This window comes from Anolis carolinensis, chromosome 1 (assembly GCF_035594765.1).
Source record: "Anolis carolinensis isolate JA03-04 chromosome 1, rAnoCar3.1.pri, whole genome shotgun sequence".
Lineage (NCBI taxonomy): Eukaryota > Metazoa > Chordata > Lepidosauria > Squamata > Dactyloidae > Anolis > Anolis carolinensis.
Genome location: NC_085841.1, coordinates 367303138 through 367324812, shown reverse-complemented (window position 1 = coordinate 367324812; position 21675 = coordinate 367303138). Strand labels below are relative to the sequence as shown.

The following is a 21675-nucleotide window of genomic DNA, read 5'->3' as shown; positions in this document are numbered from 1 at the left end:
CAGCTCTTCCCCAAAAGTTCATCAAGTTAGCAAATGTTGACAGATGTTAACAGATGTAAACATTTCTCTTATCAGTCACAGTTCTTATCACAGTTTGCCGGGCAGGTCAACTATTTCAGGTCTCATTAGCAGGTCATAGAATCATAGAATCATAGAATAGTAGAGTTGGAAGAGACCACATGGGCCATCCAGTCCAACCCCCTGCTAAGAAGCAGGAAATCGCATTCAAAGCACCCCCGACAGATGGCCATCCAGCCTCTGCTTAAAAGCCTCCAAAGAAGGAGCCTCCACCACAGCCCGGGGGAGAGAGTTCCACTGTCGAACAGCCCTTCTCACAGTGAGGAAGTTCTTCCTGATGTTCAGGTGGAATCTCCTTTCTTTCCTGTAGTTTGAAGCCATTGCTCCATTGTGTCCTAGTCTGCAGGGCAGCAGAAAACAAGCTTGCTCTCTCCTCCCTTTGACTTCCCTTCACGTATTTGTACATGGCTCTCATGTCTCCTCTCAGCCTTCTCTTCTGCAGGCTAAACATGCCCAGCTCTTTAAGCCGCTCCTCATAGGGCTTGTTCTCCAGACCCTTAATCATTTTAGTCGCCCTCCTCTGGACGCTTTCCAGCTTGTCAACATCTCCCTTCAACTGTGGTGGCCAGAATTGGACACAGTGTGATTCCAGGTGTGGTCTGACCAAGGCAGAATAGAATAAGGGGGAGCAGGACTTCCCTGGATCTAGACGCTATTCCCCTATTGATGCAGGACAGAATCCCATTGGCTTTTTTAGCTGCCGCATCACATTGTTGGCTCATGTTTAACTTGTTGTCCACGAGGACTCCAAGGTCTTTTTCGCACACACTGCTGTCAAGCCAGGCATCGTCCCCCATTCTGTATCTTTGATTTCCATTTTTTCTGCCGAAGTGAAGTATCTTGTATTTGTCCCTGTTGAACTTCATTTTGTTAGTTTCGGCCCATCTCTCTAGTCTGTCAAGATCGTTTTGAATTCTGCTCCTTTCTTCTGGAGTGTTAGCTATCCCTCCCAGTTTTGTGTCGTCTGCAAACTTGATGATCGTGCCTTCTAACCCTTCGTCTAAGTCGTTAATAAAGATGTTGAACAGAACCGGGCCCAGGACGGAGCCCTGCGGCACTCCACTTGTCACTTCTTTCCATGATGAAGACGACGCATTGGTGAGCACCCTTTGGGTTCATTCGCTTAGCCAATTACAGATCCACCTAACCGTAGTTTTGTCTAGCCCACATTTTACTAGTTTGTTTGCCAGAAGGTCGTGGGGGACTTTGTCGAAGGCCTTACTGAAATCTAGATATGCTACATCCACAGCATTCCCTGTATCGACCCAACTCGTAACTCTATCGAAAAAAGAGATCAGATTAGTCTGGCATGACTTGTTTTTGGTAAATCCGTGTTGACTATTAGCAATGACTGCATTTGTTTCTAAGTGTTCGCAGACCACTTCCTTAATGATCTTTTCCAGAATTTTGCCTGGTATTGATGTGAGGCTGACCGGACGGTAATTGTTTGGGTCGTTCTTTTTTCCCTTCTTGAAGATAGGGACCACATTCGCCCTCCTCCAATCTGCTGGGACTTCTCCCGTTCTCCAAGAACTCTCGAAGATAATTGCCAGTGGTTCTGAAATAACTTCCGCTAGTTCCTTCAGTACTCTTGGATGTAGCTGATCTGGCCCTGGCGACTTGAATTCATTTAGAGCGGCCAGGTGTTCCTGGACAACTTGTTTCCCTATTTGGGGTTGGATTCCCCCCAATCCTTCGTCCATTCCATGTTTCTGAGGTTGAAGATGGCTTTCTTTTTGTGAGAAGACTGAGGCAAAGAAGGCATTAAGTAGTTCTGCCTTTTCCCTGTCCCCTGTCGCCATCACCCCATCTTCTCTTTGCAATGGCCCTATCGCCTCCTTTTTCTTCCTTTTTCTACCAACGTAAGCAAAAAAGCCTTTTTTGTTGTTTTTTATGTCCCTGGCAAGCCTGAGCTCATTTTGCGCTTTAGCCTTGCGAACCTTTTCCCTACAGGTGTTGGCTATATGTTTGAATTCTTCTTTGGTGATTTCTCCCCTTTTCCACTTCTTGTGCATGTCACTTTTGAGCTTTATCTCAGTTAGAAGTTCTTTGGACATCCATTCTGGCTTCTTTGCACTTGTCTTATTTTTCTTCTTTGTTGGCACTGTTTGCATTTGCGCCTTGAGTATTTCACTTTTGAAAAACTCCCATCCATCCTTAACTCCCTTGTTTTTTAATATCGGCGTCCATGGAATGCCGCTCAGTAATTCCTTCATTTTTTGGAAGTCAGCTCTCTTAAAGTCCAGAATGCGTGTTTGACTTGTCTTAGTTTCAGCATTCCTTTGTATTGCAAACTGCAGGAGCACATGGTCACTTGCCCCTAAGGATCCAACCACTTCAACTGTATTGATCAGGTCTTTCACATTTGTTAAGATTAGATCAAGAGTTGCTGATCCCCTTGTTGCCTCTTCTACCTTCTGGACCATAAAATTATCTGCAAGGCAAGTGAGGAATTTGTTGGACTTTGTACTCTTGGCTGAGTTTGTTTTCCAGCAGATATCGGGATAATTGAAATCGCCCATGACTACTATATCTCTTCTTTGTGCCTGTTTGGTCAGCTGTTGACAGAAGGCTTCATCAAGTCCTTCATCCTGACTTGGAGGTCTGTGGTAGACACCCACAACAAGATCTTTTTGAGTCCCGGTTCCCTTGATTCTTATCCAGATGCTTTCAAGCTGGTTTCCCGGATTACAGTCTTGCATTTCTTCTGCAACGTAACTGTTTTTGACATATAAAGCTACTCCCCCTCCTCTCCCCTTTGTTCTATTTCTGTGAAAGAGGTTATAGCCCTCAATGGTTAAATTCCAGTGATGGGAGTCATCCCACCAGGTTTCAGTGATGCCTATGACATCGTATGTGTGGTGCTGTGCTAGAAGTTGGAGTTCGTCTTGCTTATTTCCCATGCTCTGAGCATTAGTGTAAAGACATGTAAGCCCCTGTGACCTCCCCTCGAACTGTTTATTTGGGATTATTGTGCTCTCTGTACTTGGTCCTTGCTGTGTTTGTGCAGCCCTCCGTTTAGCCTTTCGGCGGTTCCCTGTGGTCGTGGGTAATATAGTGTTCGCCAGGCTGTTGTTCCCCTCCCCCAGTGGATCTAGTTTAAAGTGCGCCTGATGAGGTTTGTGAGTGCAAAAGTGCAAAAAGATGTTTTCCTACTTGTGTGAGATGCACCCCATCGCTTGCCAGTAGTCCATCCTCTTGGAAGAGTAGACCATGGTCAAGGAAGCCAAAATGCTCCTCTTGACACCATTTTCTGAGCCAGTTATTGACCTGTACTATTTTTCCGGCCCTTGTAGAGCCGTGTCCTACAACGGGGAGGAGGGATGAAAAGATCACATGTACATTATACAGTTTTAGCTTTGTTCCCAGAGCTCGAAAATCATTTGTGATCTTTTGAAAAGTATGCCTAGCGGTGTCATTGGTACCTACATGAATCAACATAAGGTGGGGAGTGTGATGGGGCTTTAGGAGCCTGCTGAGCCTCTGAGTGATATGGTGTATTTTTGCCCCCGGGAGGCAGCATGTTTCTCGAGCCATCCCATCCGGTCTGGAAATGATGGCTTCCGTTCCTCTAAGGAGGGAGTCACCTACTACCAAGACCTGTTTCCTTTGAGGATTGACAGGGTCCCTTTTGTGCAAGACAGTGTGTATGTCCCCTGAAGAGTGTTCCTGTTGAAGTGAATCATGTAGGTGTAAAGTGTTGTCCTCCTCCTCAACATCCCCAGTGCATTCATCAATAACAATCCATTGAGATACATCCGAGAGCCCATTACTCTCCCAAGGATGTTCCTGTTGCTCCTGGTCTATGATTGGGGATGGAGCATTTGCATGATTACATAAGTGTGACTGTGGTGATGCACTGTCCCCGTCAGGGCTATCCCCTGCGCATTGATCCAGGGTGGTCCACTGAGTGGTATCTAAGAAACTGTGGTCCTCCACAAGATGTGTTTCCTGATTGTATGTTAATGATGTAAGAATTTCAAATTTGTTGTGTAAATGCAGCTGAGCAGAGGAGTTCTGCGGAGGCTGCCTGGTCCTGCATCTCCTTCTATGGGTGACCTCCTTCCAAGCCTGAGGGTTGTCTACCTTTGAGTTGATCTCCCCATAAGGTTCCTGATCATGGTGTTGGTGTGATGCAGGCTGCAGATCTACAGCAGCGTGTTGTGCAGTGTCCAAGAAGAGCTCGAGTGCCTGAATGTCCTTAAGGGTCTTAATACGGTGCTCGAGCTGTTGGATCCTCTGCTCCATCAGAGTCATCTGTTTGCATTTGGAGCAGATGTAGTTGTCTAGTTTTTGTGTGAAAAAGCGGAACATGCCACAGCTGGTGCATGTGATGGGAATGTTTTGCTTTTGTTGCATCTCTTGGTGAGCGTGGTGGCCAAGTGGGATCTTTGTACAGTTAAGTAATATGCACGCACTTTATGTGCAGACTGCAACAAACCACCTCTTTGTGTATTTGTTTATGTTGCTTTGTTTCCTGTATGTACTGCAAAGGATAGAAAATGTCCTCCTGCTGCCTTTGCTTCTGCGAGAACCAACTGCCCTTCTGGGATCAGGCTCTAGCAGAAACTCACACTGGCAAATAAAGCTTTCCCAGAAACTCAATTAACAGGGGACAATGCCTGCTGTCAATCAACTTAAGTACCTGGCTCTCATTCAACACAACAGTCACACAACAGTTAGACTTTGACCACAGGAGCCAAGCCCACACTCAGTTTAAAATCTTAGCCAAATCTTAGCCAAATCCTACCTGAAGCCAGGGAGCAAAAATGTCCTCCTGCTGCCTCTGCTCCTGCTGCCTCTGGTTTTAATTACAATTCCTGAGCAGGTAGTTAACAGACTGGTGTCTTCAAATTTCTAGCTCTCTTTCACTCTTCCATTCATACCACATATCATATATGCATATTTTGGTCACAAAACTAACACAATGCATTTCAACCGGGACAAATGCAAGAGACTCCACTCAGGCAGAAAAAAATGAAATGCAATGATACATAATGGGGGACGACGCCTGGCTCGACAGCAGGATGTGGGGGAAAAGATCTTGGAGTTCTCGTGGGGAGGAAGGGGAACATGAGCCAGGAATGCAATGCAGAGGCTAAAAAAGCCAATGGGATGTTGGCCTTCTTGGATCTTTGTGCCTAGATCCAGGGATGGAAGTCCTACTCCACTCTCTTCTCTTCTGCCTTGGTCAGATCCAGGCCCGGCCCAACATGGAGGCCATTGAAGCGCCCACTTCGGGCGCACAGTCCCCAAGGGCGCTGTCGAGGTCCCCCCCCCCCCGGCGGGGACCATGGGCTCACTCACTGCTGAACAGGAAGGCCTGTTCGGCAGCGAGCGAGCTCTCCCGCTGCAGCCTGGCCGGCTGTGCCAGGGCGCACGGGGCGGGAGGCGGGGTCCTGTCTGGGCGGGTCACCGCCTCCCACGTCGCACAGCCACGCCACATCTCCCCACACTGCGTGAGAAGTGGGGTCAGGGTGTGTGACACGGGAGGCGGGGCCAGGGCATGGGAGGCGGGGCCAGGTCTGGCCAAGCCACACCTCCCACGGCACATGGCCACACCTCCCACGGCACGGGGGGCGCAAATTTTTTTTTTTGGTTAACACTTAAAATTACCTCAGGCCGGTTCTGGTCAGACCACTTTACCTGGAATAACACTATGTCCCATTCTGGGCACCACAATTGAAGGGAGATGTTGACTCTAAGCTGGAAAGTATCCAGAGGAGCGCGACTCAAAGGATCATGGGTCTGGAGAACAAACCCTAGGAGGAGCGGCTTAAAAGAGCTGGGCATGTTTAGCCTGCAGAAGAGAAGGCTGAGAGGAGACATGATAGCCATGTACAAATATGTGAAGGGAAGTCACAGGGAGGAGGGAGCAGGCTTCCTTTCTGCTGCCCTGGAGACTAGGACGCGATGGAACAAGGGCTTCAAACTACAGGAAAGGAAGGAGATTCCACATTGCATATCAGATGTTTACATTATGATTCATAACGGTAGCAAAATTACAGAGCAGAAGTAGCAACAAAAATAAATTTATGGTTGGGGGGTCACCACAACATGAGGAACTGTATGGGTTGCGGCTTTAGGATGGTTGAGAACCACTGGTATAGATGGTCTTTGGGGGTCCCTTCCAGCTCTGTGATTCCGTGGCGAGAGCAAAGCCAACACACTGAGCTACGTCTTCCTCTTCAGCTCCTATTCTACTATTTCCTATTTGTGTCCTTTCCTCACCTCTCTGGCAGAAAGGGGTTGGACTAGATGGCCTTTGGGGGTCCCTTCAGACTCTAAGACTCCACCATGGAAATGTAAAATAATACAAATGATTGAACATAATGCTCTGGAGCAGGCATGGGCAAACTTGGGCCCCTCAGGTGTTTTGGACTACAACTCCCACAATTCCTAACAGCCTACCGGCTGTTAGGAATTGTGGGAGTTGTAGTCCAAAACACCTGGGGGGCCCAAGTTTGCCCATGCCTGCTGTAGACAGACTTTTAGGGCTACCCTAAATTCTAGGAAACCTGACTTCCTCCTGGAGTTGAAGGGTCCATCTACACGGGAGAATGAATGCAGTTTGACACCACTTTAACTGTCATGGCCCAATGCTATTGAATCATGATGTGTACTTTGGCAGGGAAGGCCAACAATCCTGCAAAACGACAACTCCCAGGATTCCATGGCATTGAGCCGTGGCAGCTGAAGTGGTGCCAAACCACATTAACTCTCCAGTGTAGATGCCCCCTTAGCTGTAGTCCAGGGCAGTTTGTTTTTTGGAGAATGAGATGCCCAGAGTTGTAAATAAACCCGAAATCTGCCCAAGTGGGAGGAAGGGCTCGCAGCCCCTGGAAAGGTTTCCTGGGAGCGATTCCTTTCAAGGGTTTTTAGAAAGTCTTTCATGTGATTCATTTTTGAGCCTGAATTGAGCATCAAAGGGTTTCTTGAAAACTTTAATTTATGGATCGTTGAGGGAAGAAGGGGGAAACCCACCCTGGACTTACCGGGCTCTCATTTAAGCCGCTTTGCAGCTCTGGTAATCGCTGGCATCACAGACTTCAAACATCATCAGGTTCACATCTCCTTTCCCTTGGGTCCCGGGTAGGTTTTCCCCTCCTGCAGGAAAATATTTAATTGCTCAGCCAAGAAAGGGGTCCGAGGGGGATCCCAGGAGGGAGCACAAACACATGTCCATGAGAAACTCAGAAGTGAGGCTGAGAGTTGTTAGGTTCTCTTCTTCCAGTTGTGCTGTGGGTAAGTCTTCCCCAAGAAGAAAGCACCAAGACACACGCTGGGCAGATTCCAACAGGTTTTTATTGTACAGAATACCAGAATCTTCTCTGTAGCCCATTTATATAGGGGCTCACACATACCAGAGGGTAATTGAGGTTTTATGGCTGGCATCTGTTCTTTGTCAGCGCTTGCTCTGTGTCCGGAGATGTCAAAGATCGGAGACCATGACAAGAATGGAGCCTACATTCCTCTCACACAGCTGAATACTTCTTCAGGGCAAAACACCATTCTTTAAAAAGGAAGTGGTATTAATAATAATAATAATAATAAAACTTTATTTATACCCCGCCACCATCTCCCCAACGGGGACTCGGGGCGGCTAACATGGGGCCATGCCCAGAGCAATACAATATAACAAAATATAAAACAACATAACATAGCACCATTAAAAATACAATAAATGCATCAACATCAAGAAATAAAAAAAACCCAGTAAAACAAGGGCAGGCCACGTGAACACAAAGATAAAACCTGGGGTGAGAGGGACATAGGGTACTCCACTGTGGGCAGGGACATATGGAAGTGGGGTAATCTAGAGGATAGATGTTCGGGGTGGGAGTAACACAGAAATAACAGAAGTTACTCACCAAAGGCACAGCGGAAGAGCCATGTTTTCAAGTATTGACCTATAAAGCCCTACACAGCTCGGGCCCTGCCTATCTCCGTGAACACATCTCCTCCTATGAACTGGTGCGGGCCTTGAGATCGGCCAAGCTCAACTGGTGGGGAAGAGGGAGCAGGTCTTCTTGGTGGTGGCCCACTGACTCTGGAATGTCTTCCCAAAGGAGATCAGGCAAGCCCCTACTCGGTCCACCTTCCATAAGGAACTGAAAACCTGGTGGTTCCGGCAAGTTTTTGAATAATCTGCTCTGGTACACCGCCAACCTATGGTCCTGAAATATACTGTACAAGACTCATCTATCCCTAAACAGATCATGTTAATATATTTGGTTAATGATCCCCGTCCCTTCGATCAAAGATCTGTTGTAACTGTCATTGATATTTTAGTTGTCATCTTCCTCTGGACATCTTCCAGCTTAGCGTCAATATCTCTTTTGAACTTTGAGGCCCAGAATTGGACTCAGTGTGATTCCAGGTGAAGAGGTCTGACCAAAGCAGAATAGAGAGACACCATGACTTTGTTTGATCCTGACACTCAACTCCTTTGGATGCAGCCCAGAATCCAATTGGCTTTTCAGCTGCTGCATCACACTGTTGGTTCATGTTCAACTTGTTCTCCATGATGACTCCAAGATCTTTCTCACATGGACTGTTGCCGAGCCAGGTGTCACCCATCCTGTATCTTTGCATTTCGTTTTTTCTGCCTAGGTGGAGTATCTTACAATTGTCCTTGTTGAAATCCATTGTGTTAGTTTTGGCCAATCAGCTCTCATCTGTTAATGTCATTTTGAATTCTAAGCCTGTCTTCTGGAGTATTAGCTCTCCCTCCCAATTTGGTCCCATCTGCACCAAAACCTCCATCCAAGTCATTAATAAAGATATTGAACAGCCCTGAAAGGCCCAGGACTGAATCCTCTTCATGGCACTCCACTTGTCACTTCTTTCTAGGATGAAGAAGGGGAACCATTGGGGAGAATCACCCCTTGGGTTCGGTCACTTAACCAATGCAGATCCACCTAATAGTAGCATTGTCCAGGCCACATTGGACTAGTATGCTTGCAAGAAGGTCATGGGGGACCTTGTTGAAGGCCTTACAGAGATCAAGATATGCACCATCCACAGCGTTCCCTGCATCTACCAAGCTTTCTCCTTCAGAGATAAAGGCCTCCTGAAATGCAGTGAGGAAACCCATAACTAGCTGCCCCAGCCCTGAAGACCTCCCCCTGAGCCTTCAGATCTTCATGGCTGAACAATGGGTCCATGGAGATGCCTGTGATGCGCACCAGAGGAGCCTTGCAAAGCAGCCTTTCTGCCCAAGAGCCCAGTGTCTTGGTGCAAATATGGAGGAGGGGACGCAGGACGGAGGCTATGACCTTTCCGACCTCCAGCCCCTCCTGCGGACCGTGGCCAAGTACATCGTGGTGGCCCCCGTCTACTATTTCATATGGAAGCTCCTGCAGAGTTTCCCAACTTGGAGGAAACTTTGTACCTGGTGCAAAAGAAGCTTTTGGCATCTTCTTGCCTGCCTCAAAGCGGCTGCCCAGCTTTGGCCCATCAGGGAACGGGTAAGGGAAGGAGCCTCGTCTTGGCCCAGCTCTATGCGTCGATGCTTCTGAGTGCATTCGCCTCTCTCTGGAAGTGGCCCAAGGACTCTATGTGACTCTTATCTGCTTTTTTATGTATCTATTTGTCTTCCTGAAGCTGCCAAAACATGCCAGCACACATGCACATCTTTCTCTGGTAGCTTACTGCTTCCATGTCAAGGCAAAGCAAAGGGGCCTCACCTCAACGTTTAAAGCACAGAGAAGAAATATCTCTTTAGAGAGAAGAGAGTAATCTGCTGTTTTATTCTGGTTCAAAATGGATTTGGGCCAAAATGGCTGCTAAAGAGTGAATTAGTGTGACTTCTAGGTGGAAACGCCATCATCGACATAGAAAGCTTCACACTCTCCGCTTTGGCCATGACAGGCTGTAAATGTGGACTCGTCTCTTGAGCAGGAGAAAAAAAGCTGAGTCCATCTTCTAAGTGCAAGTCTTTCTGATTCTATATCTTTCAAGGTGGCACCCAACTACCTCTCAGAGGGATTATTCATGGTTTCCATTTGGGTTCCCTTTTCTGGACCATTTGGGTTCCCTTTTCTGGACACCTTCCATCTGTCCATCTCCTCCTTGAATTGCTTTGCCCAGAATAGAGTGGGCTATGATCTAGACCAGGGGTCCCCAGACTAAGGCCCATGGGCCAGATGCGGCCCTCCAAGGTCATTTACCTGGCCCCCGCCGTCAGTTTTATAATATAATATTTTTATATTATTTTAAATAATATAATATATTGTATATACATATAATATTGATAATAATATTATAATGTTATACAATATAATACTACTAATAATACCATATAATAATATTAATTATATGTTATAAAAAGGTTTCCCCTGACATTAAGTCCAGTCATGTCTGACTCTGGGGGTTGGTGCTTATCTCCATTTCTAACCCAAAGAGCCGGCGTTGTCCGTAGACACCTCCAAGGTCATGTGGCCATTGGCATGACTGCATGGAGCGCTGCTACCTTCCCGCCGGAGCGGTACCTATTGATCTACTCACATTCGCATGTTTTCGAACTGCTAGGTAGGCAGGAGCTGGGGCTAACAGCGGGTGCTCATTCCACTCCCGGGATTTGAACCTGGGACCTTTTGGTTATATATTGTTATAATTGTATTATTTTACTTTGTTTAATAATGTGATATTATGTTGTTATGTAATATTTGTGTTGCTTTTATGACTGTAAACCGCCCTGAGTTCTATCCGGGAGATAGGGCGGTATATAAATAAAGTTTTATTTTATTATTATTAAGTTCCAGCAGCTCAGTGCTTTAACACACTGCGCCATCAGGGCCCCCCATTATATGTTATATATTACATATAATATTACAGTATAGTGGTATAGTTCAATATAGTAATATATAATGCTAATATTGTGCTATGCTAATAATATAATATTACGTATGTACATACAGCTGCTCTGAGTCCCCTTCGGGGTGAGAAGTGCGGGATATAAATGTAATAAATAAATGTAGTAAATGAATAAATAAATAATTTTAGACTTAGGCTCACCCAAAGTCTGAAATGACTTGAAGGCACACAACAACAACAACAATCCTAATTAACTTGACTATCTCATTGGCCAGGAGCAGGCCCACACTTCCCATTGATATCCTGATAGGCTTATGTTGGTTAAAATGGTTTTCATTTTAAAATATTATATTGTTCTTTCATTTTTGTTGGGTTTTCTTCACTACAAATAAGACATGTGCAGTGTGCATAGGAATTTGTTTGGTTTTTTTCCAAATGATAATTCGGCCCCTCCACAGTCTCAAGGATTGTGGATCGGCCCTCTGCTTTAAAAGTTTGAGGACCCCTGATCTAGACCATGCATGGTCAGACTTTGGCCCTCCAGGTGTTTTTGACTTCAACTCCCACAATTCCTAACAGCCTAACAGCCTCAGGCCCTTTCCTTTCCCCCCTCAGCCGCTTAAGCGGCTGAGGGGGAAAAGGAAGGGGCCTGAGGCTGTTAGGCTGTTAGGAATTGCGGGAGTTGAAGTCAAAAACACCTAGATAGCTGAAGTGTTGCACTTCAGGTTAGTTTCACCTTGCTAAAGACACCAGACTGCACACAGAACATAGTCTTTTGTTGTTTATTAAGAAATAGGCAGTAAAATAGTTCATAAAAGGTAAAAGTTCAGTTCCAAAATATAGTTACAAAACAAGGCTGTAATCATCAAATCCATAGAAGCAAAGGCATGAAACAAGGACCTTTCAAAGGAAACCAAAGTCCCAGCAACTAGAATATATCCATGCTACAAGGTAATACAGGAACACAGACTTGATACAGGAAAGCAGACTTGGTTCTTGACACTAGCTAAGAAGTTGCTTTTAACAAAGATCTTTCTTTCAGCAAACTGTTTTAATAGCATAACATGAAGGCATTTCTTTGCCCTTTGACCTCCCTCTTATTTGCTATTCGGAGGCTTCTACGCAACCCCTGGAATTCCAGCCGACTGGCGCGATCGAGCTCAGAGGCCTCATTGTCAAGGCCACTGAGCTCGTTAGTGTTATCAGAGCTACTCTCCCCTTCTGCTTCTTGCACCTGAAAACCATCATCTGAAACAACCTCATTTCTTTCTATGGGAAAAACTCCCTGCTCCTCATCTCCCACAGCAAGAACACTCTGCACCTGAATCCCATAATTCCCATCAGAGTCATCTTGAAATTCATCCTGAATCTGAATCCCATCATTAATCCCATCATTATGCACTTGCATCCCAGAATCCTCATCAGTGTCACACAAAGGCAAAGGCTGAGTCACAACATGAAGTCTGTCCATGCCTGATCTAGACACTAGACTCTTATGGATGCAGCCTAGAATTGCATTGGTTTTTAGCTGCTGCAACTCAGCAGTGGGGAAGGAGTGGAGAGACAGGGCTTTAGCAATAAATCTCTACTGACCAAAAGGTTGGCAGTTCAAGCCCAGGTTGGGGTGAGCACTCGACCTTCAGCTCAGCTCACTGTCCACCTAAGCAGTTCAAAAACAGCTGTGAGCTATGAATTGAGAAATTAGGTATCATTATTATTATTATTATTATTATTATTATTATTATTATTATTAAACTTTATTTGTACCCCGCTAGCATCTCCCGAAGGACTCGATGCGGCTTACAAAGGCCAAGGCCTCAACACACAATATAACAATACAAACAAAGGCAAATTAAAAGAATTAAAACAGTATAAACCACAAGCAATAACAATACGCTAATACACAATAGGTACCACTTAAGCGGGGAGGTATTTTATGGCACCATAAAAGGAAATACCAGAAATGCTGGCAATCAAAGAACAGGAGGGAAAAAATATGATCAAGGGCTCGTCGTCATGGAGGTTGGAGCGACAGCACCCCCTGTGGCCAGAATCGAGCACAACCTCCAGGATGCCGAAGTTGGGAAAATGCCGACATAATACCTCTATCTGTTGTCTATCCTGTATGTAATTAGCATTGAATGTTTGCCATGTATATGTTCTGTGATCCACCCTGAGTCCCCTTCGGGGTGAAAAGGGCAGAATATGAATGCTGCAAATAAACAAATAATCCTGGCCTTCCCAGTTGACTCATTCAAGGGGAGGAAAAGAGGAGCCAAACAACCACCACCCAGTCAGCCTGGCATCGATGCCAGGAAAGGTTATGGAGCAGATCATGAAAGAGACAATTGTCCCTTGTGTGATTTGCAGTGATTTTCCTTATTCTCTTGTCCATTGTGGCAGGTCCAACCAAGCAATGCAGAGAGACAGCAGGAGAGAGCAGTGCTCAGAAGAGGAGGAGGAGGAGGAGGAAGAGGAGGAGGAGGAGGAAGAAAAGATGGAGGAGGAGAAGGAAGAAGAAGAGGAGGAGGAGGAGGAGGTATCACTCTTTCTGTACTGAAATGTCTAGAAGACTTTCCCCCTGTTACCGTATATACTTGAGTATAAGCCGACCTGAAAATAAGCCAAGGCACCTAATTTCACTACAAAAAAAACTAGGAAAACATATTAACTCGAGCATAAGCCAAGGGTGGGAAATGAACAGCTACTGGTTAGTTTTAAAATAAAAATTGATTAGATACCAATAAAATTGCATTAATTGAGGTATCAGTAGGTTAAATGTTTTTGAATGTTTACCGTATTTCAAAGAAAAACAGTAAACTAGGTCTGTAAGTGGAAAAGGAGGGTCAACAAAAACAACATGGTATCAGCAATAATTTAACGACAACAACAACAACAATAATAATATTAATAATAATAATTTAATAATAATAATCAAACTTCATTTGTATCCTGAGTCTCCCCATGGAGACTCAGGTCTACTTCCAACATAAAAAAGGCAAACATTCAATGCCCATATAAACAATGCAGAGCTAGCTATAGATCTAATTATGAATATTAATTTCACATATCCATTTCCCCCTGGAACATTTGCAAATTCTCTCTCTATATATGTGCATTTCCCTCCTGCAACATTTGCAAGTTCTATATAATGTTTTTATCTATCTAGACATCTCTCTCTCTCTCTCTCTCTCTCTCTCTCTCTCTCTCTATATATATATATATATATATATATATATATATATATATATATAATATTTGTGTGTGTGTGTGTGTGTGTGTGTGTGAGAGAGAGAGAGAGAGAGAGAGAGAGAGAGAGAGAGAGAGAGAGAGGTTTCTTTGCAAAAAAAAAAGCCAGGAAATTTGGCGGCTTTTAAAGAGATACAAACAGGGAGGAATTGAAATATATCTCCTTTCTCTCATTCCTTCCCTTTTGACTCAAATGGTTCTTGCAATAGTAGTAGTAGTAGTAGTAGTAACAACAACAACAACAACAACAACAACAAATCCTGCAGATTTGCAACCGTCTCTTTTTTTTCTTCCCGTTCCACCCATGCAATCTTTTTCTTCTTCCTGACTTGCAAGGGCTTCTCTCCCTCTCCTTTCTCTTTTCAAAACATTCCCTTTTTCTCTCTCTTTCTCCCTCTCTCCATTTTTTAAAAAAAGAGTTTCCAAAATGGGCAACTCCAGCCTGGGAGGAGAAACGAAGTGAGCGAGGGAGGCTTTGGAAAAGAAAACACACTGTAAAGGGAGGGAAAGAGGACAGAAAATATATACTGCAAGCAATGGTCTCCAGATTCTGCTGCCTGGCCTTAACCCCATTATAGGATGAGGGAGGCTTTTTCAGCCCCAAAAAAGGGCTGAAAACTCAGCTTATCTTTGAATATATACGGTATTTGCTCCCAACTGCTCTCCCAAACCCATTAGAATCACAATAGGTTTGGGAGCAATCTCAGCAAGTTTTCAGATCCCTCTGCAACATTTTAAATTTCATTGGAGACACCAGGGAAGAAGAGCTACGAGCCACAGGGCCTTTTCCTTTCCTTTCTTTCCTTTCCTTTGCAGGGGCCATCTCCAACTCACCTGGCTCTTACGACTCCATCCGCCGGTTCCTCTGCAATGACACGGGGTGCATGATGTGTGATGAGGCCACTAAGGAAGTCCTGCTCCGAATGCACAGACGGAACAGACATGGCCACTCGCTCCACCCCGTGACTCCCCAGGAACACCCTGTTTGTGAGGCCTCCTTCCTGGAGGAGGCCGCAAGGTCCAACCTGGAAGCCCACCTGGCGGACATCTGCCCGAGGATCCGGGACCCTTCCTTTCTGGCAACAAAGGCCAAGAAGGACCTAGAGCAGCACCTGAAGAGGATGACCCAGGAGAGGGCGTGGCGGCTGCCACAGAGGATGCAAAAGGCCACCCGCCTCTTTGAGTCCAGGGGGAAGAAGACTCCGTCACCAACCTCTGTCCCACACCAACATCCAAAGCCCAGAGCCCATGACCCCAAGGCCATGCTGGGCCACCGAGGGAACCTCCAGGGCCACATGATGAGGAAATGTATGGCACTGCGGATGGAGAGCATCCCTGGGATTGTGGCACGCTCCCAGGAATGGACCGATGGTGAACCTCGGAACCTGCACCTGCCCAAGCTTCTATGCCCTGGTCAGACCTACCTTCAGCAGAGGAGCAGGCTGTGCTTAAGCCTGCGGGGGAAAGGCAGCCTTGTTGACATGAACATCAAGTGCAAGCACATCCACCTCCTGTGGGGCCTCCCCACCATCCAGATGCAGTCCCTGGCCAAGATGGTGGCCAGCCCTCCTGCCCTGAAAGCCGTGTCACGCACCCAACTGCATTTCTGCATTAAGATTAGCGACTTAGAGCCTGCCTTCATAAGCCCCGAGGGGAGGAAAGTGTTGGAGTCGCATGTCCTCAGGAAGAGGTTACAGCACCACTGGGGCCAGCCTGGCTTGGTGCAGCGATCTCTGAGGCAGTTCCTTTTGCCTGTCCCAGCCCCACCGCTCCAGTCAGCTGCAGTGGGCAGTGGGCAGCATGGGGTGAAGGTGGTCTTTGATCCATCTTTTGTCCACTCGGGAGTGAAGCAACTCTTAGAGCTCCACCTCAAGAGGAAGATCATCGAGAGGTCTTGGGGAAGGCCGCAGCGGGTGTTAGAGTCCCTGAGGGGGTTCTTCCCTGCCTCTCCTCCACCCACCAAGGGATGCAGAAAGGATGGAAGGAGCCTTGTGTTTTCTCGTGATGACTCCATGGAAATGAGGGTGCCTTCCACAATGATACCTGCTGCTTCTCTACGGGAGCACTGTCCACTGCTCTGCTGGGAGTGGAAGTCAAGGGTGCTGCAAGCGCCCTTGGCCAAGAAAGTCATGGAGATACAGCTGGGCAGAGCCGCTCCAGCAACGCAGAGACCTCCAGAAAGGGCCCCTCGTGTGCTTCTTCCCAAAGGCCTTTCCCCTGGAGAGAGGCATCTGCAGCGAAGGCACCAGGATCTCCTCTTCATGGACCGGACTGCTCTGGAGCGCATCCAGCTCAACCTTGTGCACAAAGGCCTAGCGTACCGTTGGGGGCTGCCCACGATACACCAGGCATCGCTCGCTCAATTGTTCCAGGGTGTTGCCTCACCAAAAATGGTCATTGACACCTTCTCACCCAGAAGAAGAGGCCAATTCAGGTTTGCTGCTCAGAAAACCCCCTTTATGGCTCAAGAAACCCGAAATCTCCTGGAGTGGCATGTGAGAAGCAAATTCTTGCATCATACCTGGGGCCTCCCAAGGCTGGTCCAGAAATCCCTCCAAGGCCTCCTTCCAGACCCTGGCCGTATTCATCCCCAGAAGACCATGTCCAAGGAGCAGGAGGCCATCAGCCTGAGGGAACTCTCCTTCATCAGTGAGGCCGCGCAAGCACTGCTTGAGAGAAATGTGGCTCAGAGAGTCATCCACCAGCAGTGGGGCTTGCCCGGAAGAGCCCTCCATTCCATCAAGTCACTGTTCCAAGAAACCAGAGCCTCCTTTGAAGAGGAGAGAAGGAAGAGGGCTCCTTTGGAAAGGAGCTTCCCTGGGGAGCCTAGCTTTGAGGGCACCTACCCAGAGCCTTGGTATCTGGATGTCATTAGGGCCAAACAGGACAAGAGGGAGACCAAGCCAATGGCCCAGCACTGTCTCCTCAGCCTGAGGACTCAGGTCTTGGCCACCCTGAAGCGCCACTTGTTGAAGAAGTCTCTGGAAGCCCACCTGGGATGCCTCCCTGTTGTCCCCACAATGTCTTGGCAAGACTTCTTGCTGGCACTGAGGCATCCTCTCCCCAAGACTCTCCGTCCCGGGGTTAGACCACTGGAGCCTCGCATCCCTTCCTTGTCCTTTGGCCAGGAGAAAATGGGCCGGATAGAAGTGGCCTTGTGGGGCAGGCACTTGGCCTCTCTCTGGGGGCTGGGCACCAAGTATGTGGAGGCTGTTGCTGGGATGGGGGCACCCAGACTACCGATGGCTCCCCTCCAGACACGAAGAGCCATCCTGGGATTTGTGGGGACAGAGATGCCCTTCCCTCAGGGCCCCGCCAGAGAGATGCTGGAGCGGCACGTGAGGAAGAAGAAGGTGCAGCACGAGTGGGGGCTTCCTTCTCTGGTGCAGAGGTCGCTCTGGGGCTTCATGGGAGAAACCCCCACAGTGGTCCCTCATCCTCAGACCAAGGTTCAGGCTGACATCGTATCTCAGGAACTGCTTTTCCTTCCAAGGAGCGTCTGCCACCACCTGGAGGTCCACCTCCAGAAAATGAAGTTGTGCCACAAGTGGGGCCTGCCCCAGAGAATCCTCGAGTCCACAAAACACTTCCTCCCCATCGCTTCCACGGGAAGAGTTCCAAATCCCCATAGGGCCAAGGGAAAGGACTCTTTTGGGGAAGAATCCAGCACCGGGGAAGCTCAGGTGGAGCACGTAAAGCGGATGCAGGGCAAGGGGACACCTTTGCAAAAGAGAAGTGGCATGAGTGGCCCTTTCAGGAGAAGTACATACACGACCCATCAAAAGGATGTGGAATTCCAGCCAGTGGGTGACTTTGGGATGTCTGCCGTCTTTCCCAGGAAACCCCTTCTGCCCCTTGCCTCTCTTTCACAAGATGAAAAGGGCATTCCTCACACACAGCTCCCACAGCGTCCCTGCAGCCATGTTCTCCCAGGGGCCACATATTACAGCCACAGCGAAGCAGGTGGGCCGCCAGACCCAATCACCAGAACAAGACGAGTTCCACCCCAGAGACACTCAACAGTGGATGGCAGTGATGACAACCATCTTCTCCTCAGGCCAAGAGGGCATCCTATGGAGGTAGCCCCAGATGTGGGATGTCACAAGGGCATCACAGGGGCCAAGTTCCTTCCAGAGAAAGCCTGGCAATTCCTGGAACTCCACATCCGAGACAAACGAATCCAGCATGAGTGGAGACTACCTTCCCTTGTTCGGCGATCCCTGCGGGCTTTTGCCCCACTCCCACATGGAACCCAGAGAAACACGAAGGCTGGAGGGGCACTGCAAGACACTTCTGGAAAAGGAGGCAACAAGACTCTCCGGGAGCAACAGACCTCCGTGTTAGAAGACTACCTGGCTTCGTACCAGCTTCGGCATCTTCTGGATGAGGAACTGCAGCACTGCCTGGAAACACATGTCAGGGACTGGGTCGTGGAGCACAAGTGGGCCCTTCCCAAGCAGATCCAGGACCTGGTGAAGGCCATTCCAGCTCCTCAACCACAGGAGCCCATCATGGGAGGAATAAGGGTTCAGCATGGATCCTCCCAAGGGCAGGGCTTCCACTCCCGCTCTAATGGAAAAGGAGACTCGGTGCCACTTCCTGTCCAGTCGAGGAGAAGAGCCCCTGAAAGGCCAAAGGAGCCCATCCGGAAAGAGACACCAGGAGCAAAGGGTGGAGGGGTAGCCATCACCTCTTTGGAGGCCAAACCCTCATTCCTCACAGAAGGAGCCTGGGACCTCTTGGAATTCCATGTTGCAAGCAAGAAGGTCCACCATCTGTGGGGCCTGCCATCTTCCATAGTGAGGTCCCTCCATGGTTTTGCCCCATTCCCTCTGGAGAAGGAGGCCAAAACGAAGCCAGGGAGTACTGCAGAAGTAGAAACCATCCTCCAAAAACCCCTTTTCCTGAACCTGGGCGCAAAGGAATGCCTGGAAGCCCACCTGCAGAGCTTGATCTCCAGACACAGGTGGGGGCTCCCAAGGCGGACACAGCAGGCAATGAAGGGGTGGTCTTCCAAATTTGAGGAAGGTCCACCTTTGCAACCCTTTGCACCAGATGCAGATGACACTGAAGATGATCACGGAGACCCTCCCAAAAAGGCCACCTCCAGAAGATGGCCAAGAGAAAGCAAGACCCCGTCAGAGTCAATCCCTGTGAGCTTCACAGCCTCTGCCCAGCAGGCGCCTTTCAGAAAGGCACGAACAATGAGCACAACAAACCTGAGGGTACAACAGCAATTCTACAGGCACACATTCCAAGCATGAACACTGCAAAGTACTTGCAAAACGATGCAACGTGAGGTCAAGAGTGGCAGCTACAAGTCTAAACCATAACCAAATGCAGAAAACTATGGTGACAAAAAACGACAGCTGTCACTCCAGGCTCCCTCTCCATTTAAATCACTTGAGATTAAAGGGCTGTGTTCAGTTTGTGAAACCAATATAGTTCTCCTTCTTTCAATGTGTTATTATTAATTGCAGGTCCATAAAATCCGCAAATCAAGAACGTGAGAGGAAGGAATCTTCCCACAAAAGCCCTTGAATCTTTGGTTTGTACAAAAAGAGTCTGGACCAGGCATGGGACAACTTGGACCATCCCTCCAGGTGTTTTGGACTTCAACTCCCACCATTCCTCACAGCCTCGGGCCCAAGGATGTTAGGAATGGTGGGAGTTAAAGTCCAAAACACCTGGAGGTCCCAAGTTTTCCCATGTCTGGTCTGGACTTAGTTCACAAAGAAGAGAAGCCATGCAAATATGCACAAGGGACCTTTCAAATATCCCCTTGTCCCCTTCTCTGTTAGGAAAGTGTCATGAATCTGAAGGGGAGTTGGAATCCGAGGAGGAGATTTTGCAAGCACCCACATTTCAAGAGAGGCAAAAGGAAACAGAGCAGGGATGTTGTTCAGCTAGATTAGCTGCCAGAAATGCAGCTGAGTAATTGCAACTGAGTAGCAGCTGTGGGGGGACTCAGGGCTATCAAGCAGAAGCAGGTGCAGCCAGCTCTTGCTGGTAACAAACTGACTCTAATGCCTAAGCCTTCGCTCCCCTTGTGCCTGCTTCGAGTCTGCATTTCGGAAACTGGTCCTAAGAATTTATTGCTGTTTTTTTTGTCACAAGTAAGACTGCTACTTGGTTTGTGAATTTATCAGAGACAGTGTTTGACCTAAGACTATTTTGCTTTCCCTTGCATTATACCACTGAGTATGCTGTTCTTTATGTTTTGCTGAAGTAAAGCAGTTTTCATTTACTTACCACATTGTTTTAAGGCTATTTTTGAAAGACAAAACAGGACATGCTCTCAGCCTTCTCTTCCAGGATAAACATCCCCAGCTTCCCAAGCCATTCCTCACAGGAATTCATGGTTTTCAGACCTTAGGCCATGTTGGAGACCCTTTTCTGGACACCTTCTGTCTTGTGTCCATATCGTCCTTGAATGTGGTTTCTGGGTGAGATCTGACTGAAGAGGAATAGAATGGGGTTATGATGTCTCTCGATCCGGACACCAGACTCCTATGGATACAACCTGGAATCACATTGGTTTCTTTTGCTGCCACATGACACTGTTTGCTCATTCTCTGCTTGTGGTCTACTAAAACCCCAAGATCCCTTTCATGTAGACTGTTTTCAACCCATGTCTCACCCATTCAGGGCTGTGGTTAGCACAGCTGATAAAAACTGCCAGCTACAGAAGATCTTGCCAACTGGAAGGTTTACTTATGTATTTATTTACAGTATTTATATTCTGCCCTTCTCGCCCCGAAGGGGACTCTGGGCGGATCACAATGTACACATACATGGCAAACATTCAATGCCATTAGACATTTGACATATAGACAGACACAGTATGTATGTATGTTTTAAGTTTTGTATACTGTTTTTATTAAGTAATGTTTAATCGTTTTAAATGTGTTATGCTTTATTTTTTGACCTTGTTATTGGCATTGATTTTTGCCAGATTTTGTAAGCCACCTTGAGTCCCCTCAGGTGGGAAAGGCGGGGTAAAAATGTTGTAAATAAATAAACATAGAGGCAATTTCACATTTTCCAGCATTCAACTTCGTGAGGGTATGCTCGATTCCGGCCACAGGGAGAGCTGCCGCTTCAACATCCATTTGTGACACTGAGTTCTTTATGAAGTACTTTCTCATTCCTTTCCGCACGCTGCTGGAAGTTTTTTTATGGTGTCATAAATTAGCCTCCCCACATAAAGCAGTACCTAAAGTTTCTATTTGATAGATTCAACTGTCTTACAAGTTGCTCAGGTCAACAGCAAGCTAGATTATTTAATGGTCGGGAGCACAATCCAACCCGGGCTTCAATCTCATGACCTCTCAGTCAGTAGTAATTTATTGCAGCTGGCTACTAACCAGCTGCGCCACAGCTGAGCCACAGCACTTCACGCTGCAGGTGGTGTGAGCTCCCGCCATCAGCCTAACTTCCCTGTAGTTGGAAAACAGTAATGTGAGTAGATAAAGAGATACTGCTTTGGCCTCTGAAAAACATGCCAGTGGAAGGCATCCATGAATGACA

General features: G+C 47.3%; 1 protein-coding gene across 1 annotated transcript; it reads left to right on the top strand.

Annotated features, from left to right (window-relative positions):
- The first annotated feature begins 9282 nt into the window (after window positions 1–9282).
- On the top strand, window positions 9283–19585 carry LOC134295630 (uncharacterized). Its single transcript, XM_062968736.1, has 3 exons — window positions 9283–9548; window positions 13300–13435; window positions 14962–19585. The coding sequence occupies exons 1-3, from the start codon at window positions 9324–9326 to the stop codon at window positions 19407–19409; spliced, it is 4809 nt and encodes a 1602-aa protein (XP_062824806.1). The 5' UTR covers window positions 9283–9323; the 3' UTR covers window positions 19410–19585.
- The last annotated feature ends 2090 nt before the right edge of the window (window positions 19586–21675 follow it).

Bases quoted from the DNA above. Each gene is read 5' to 3' on its own strand.
- LOC134295630 (XM_062968736.1), top strand. From the start codon at position 9,324: ATGGAGGAGGGGACGCAGGACGGAGGCTATGACCTTTCCGACCTCCAG. The intron at 9,549-13,299 runs GTAAGGGAAGGA...CCATTGTGGCAG, and splicing joins TTTGGCCCATCAGGGAACGG to GTCCAACCAAGCAATGCAGA. The intron at 13,436-14,961 runs GTATCACTCTTT...TTTCCTTTGCAG, and splicing joins AAGAGGAGGAGGAGGAGGAG to GGGCCATCTCCAACTCACCT.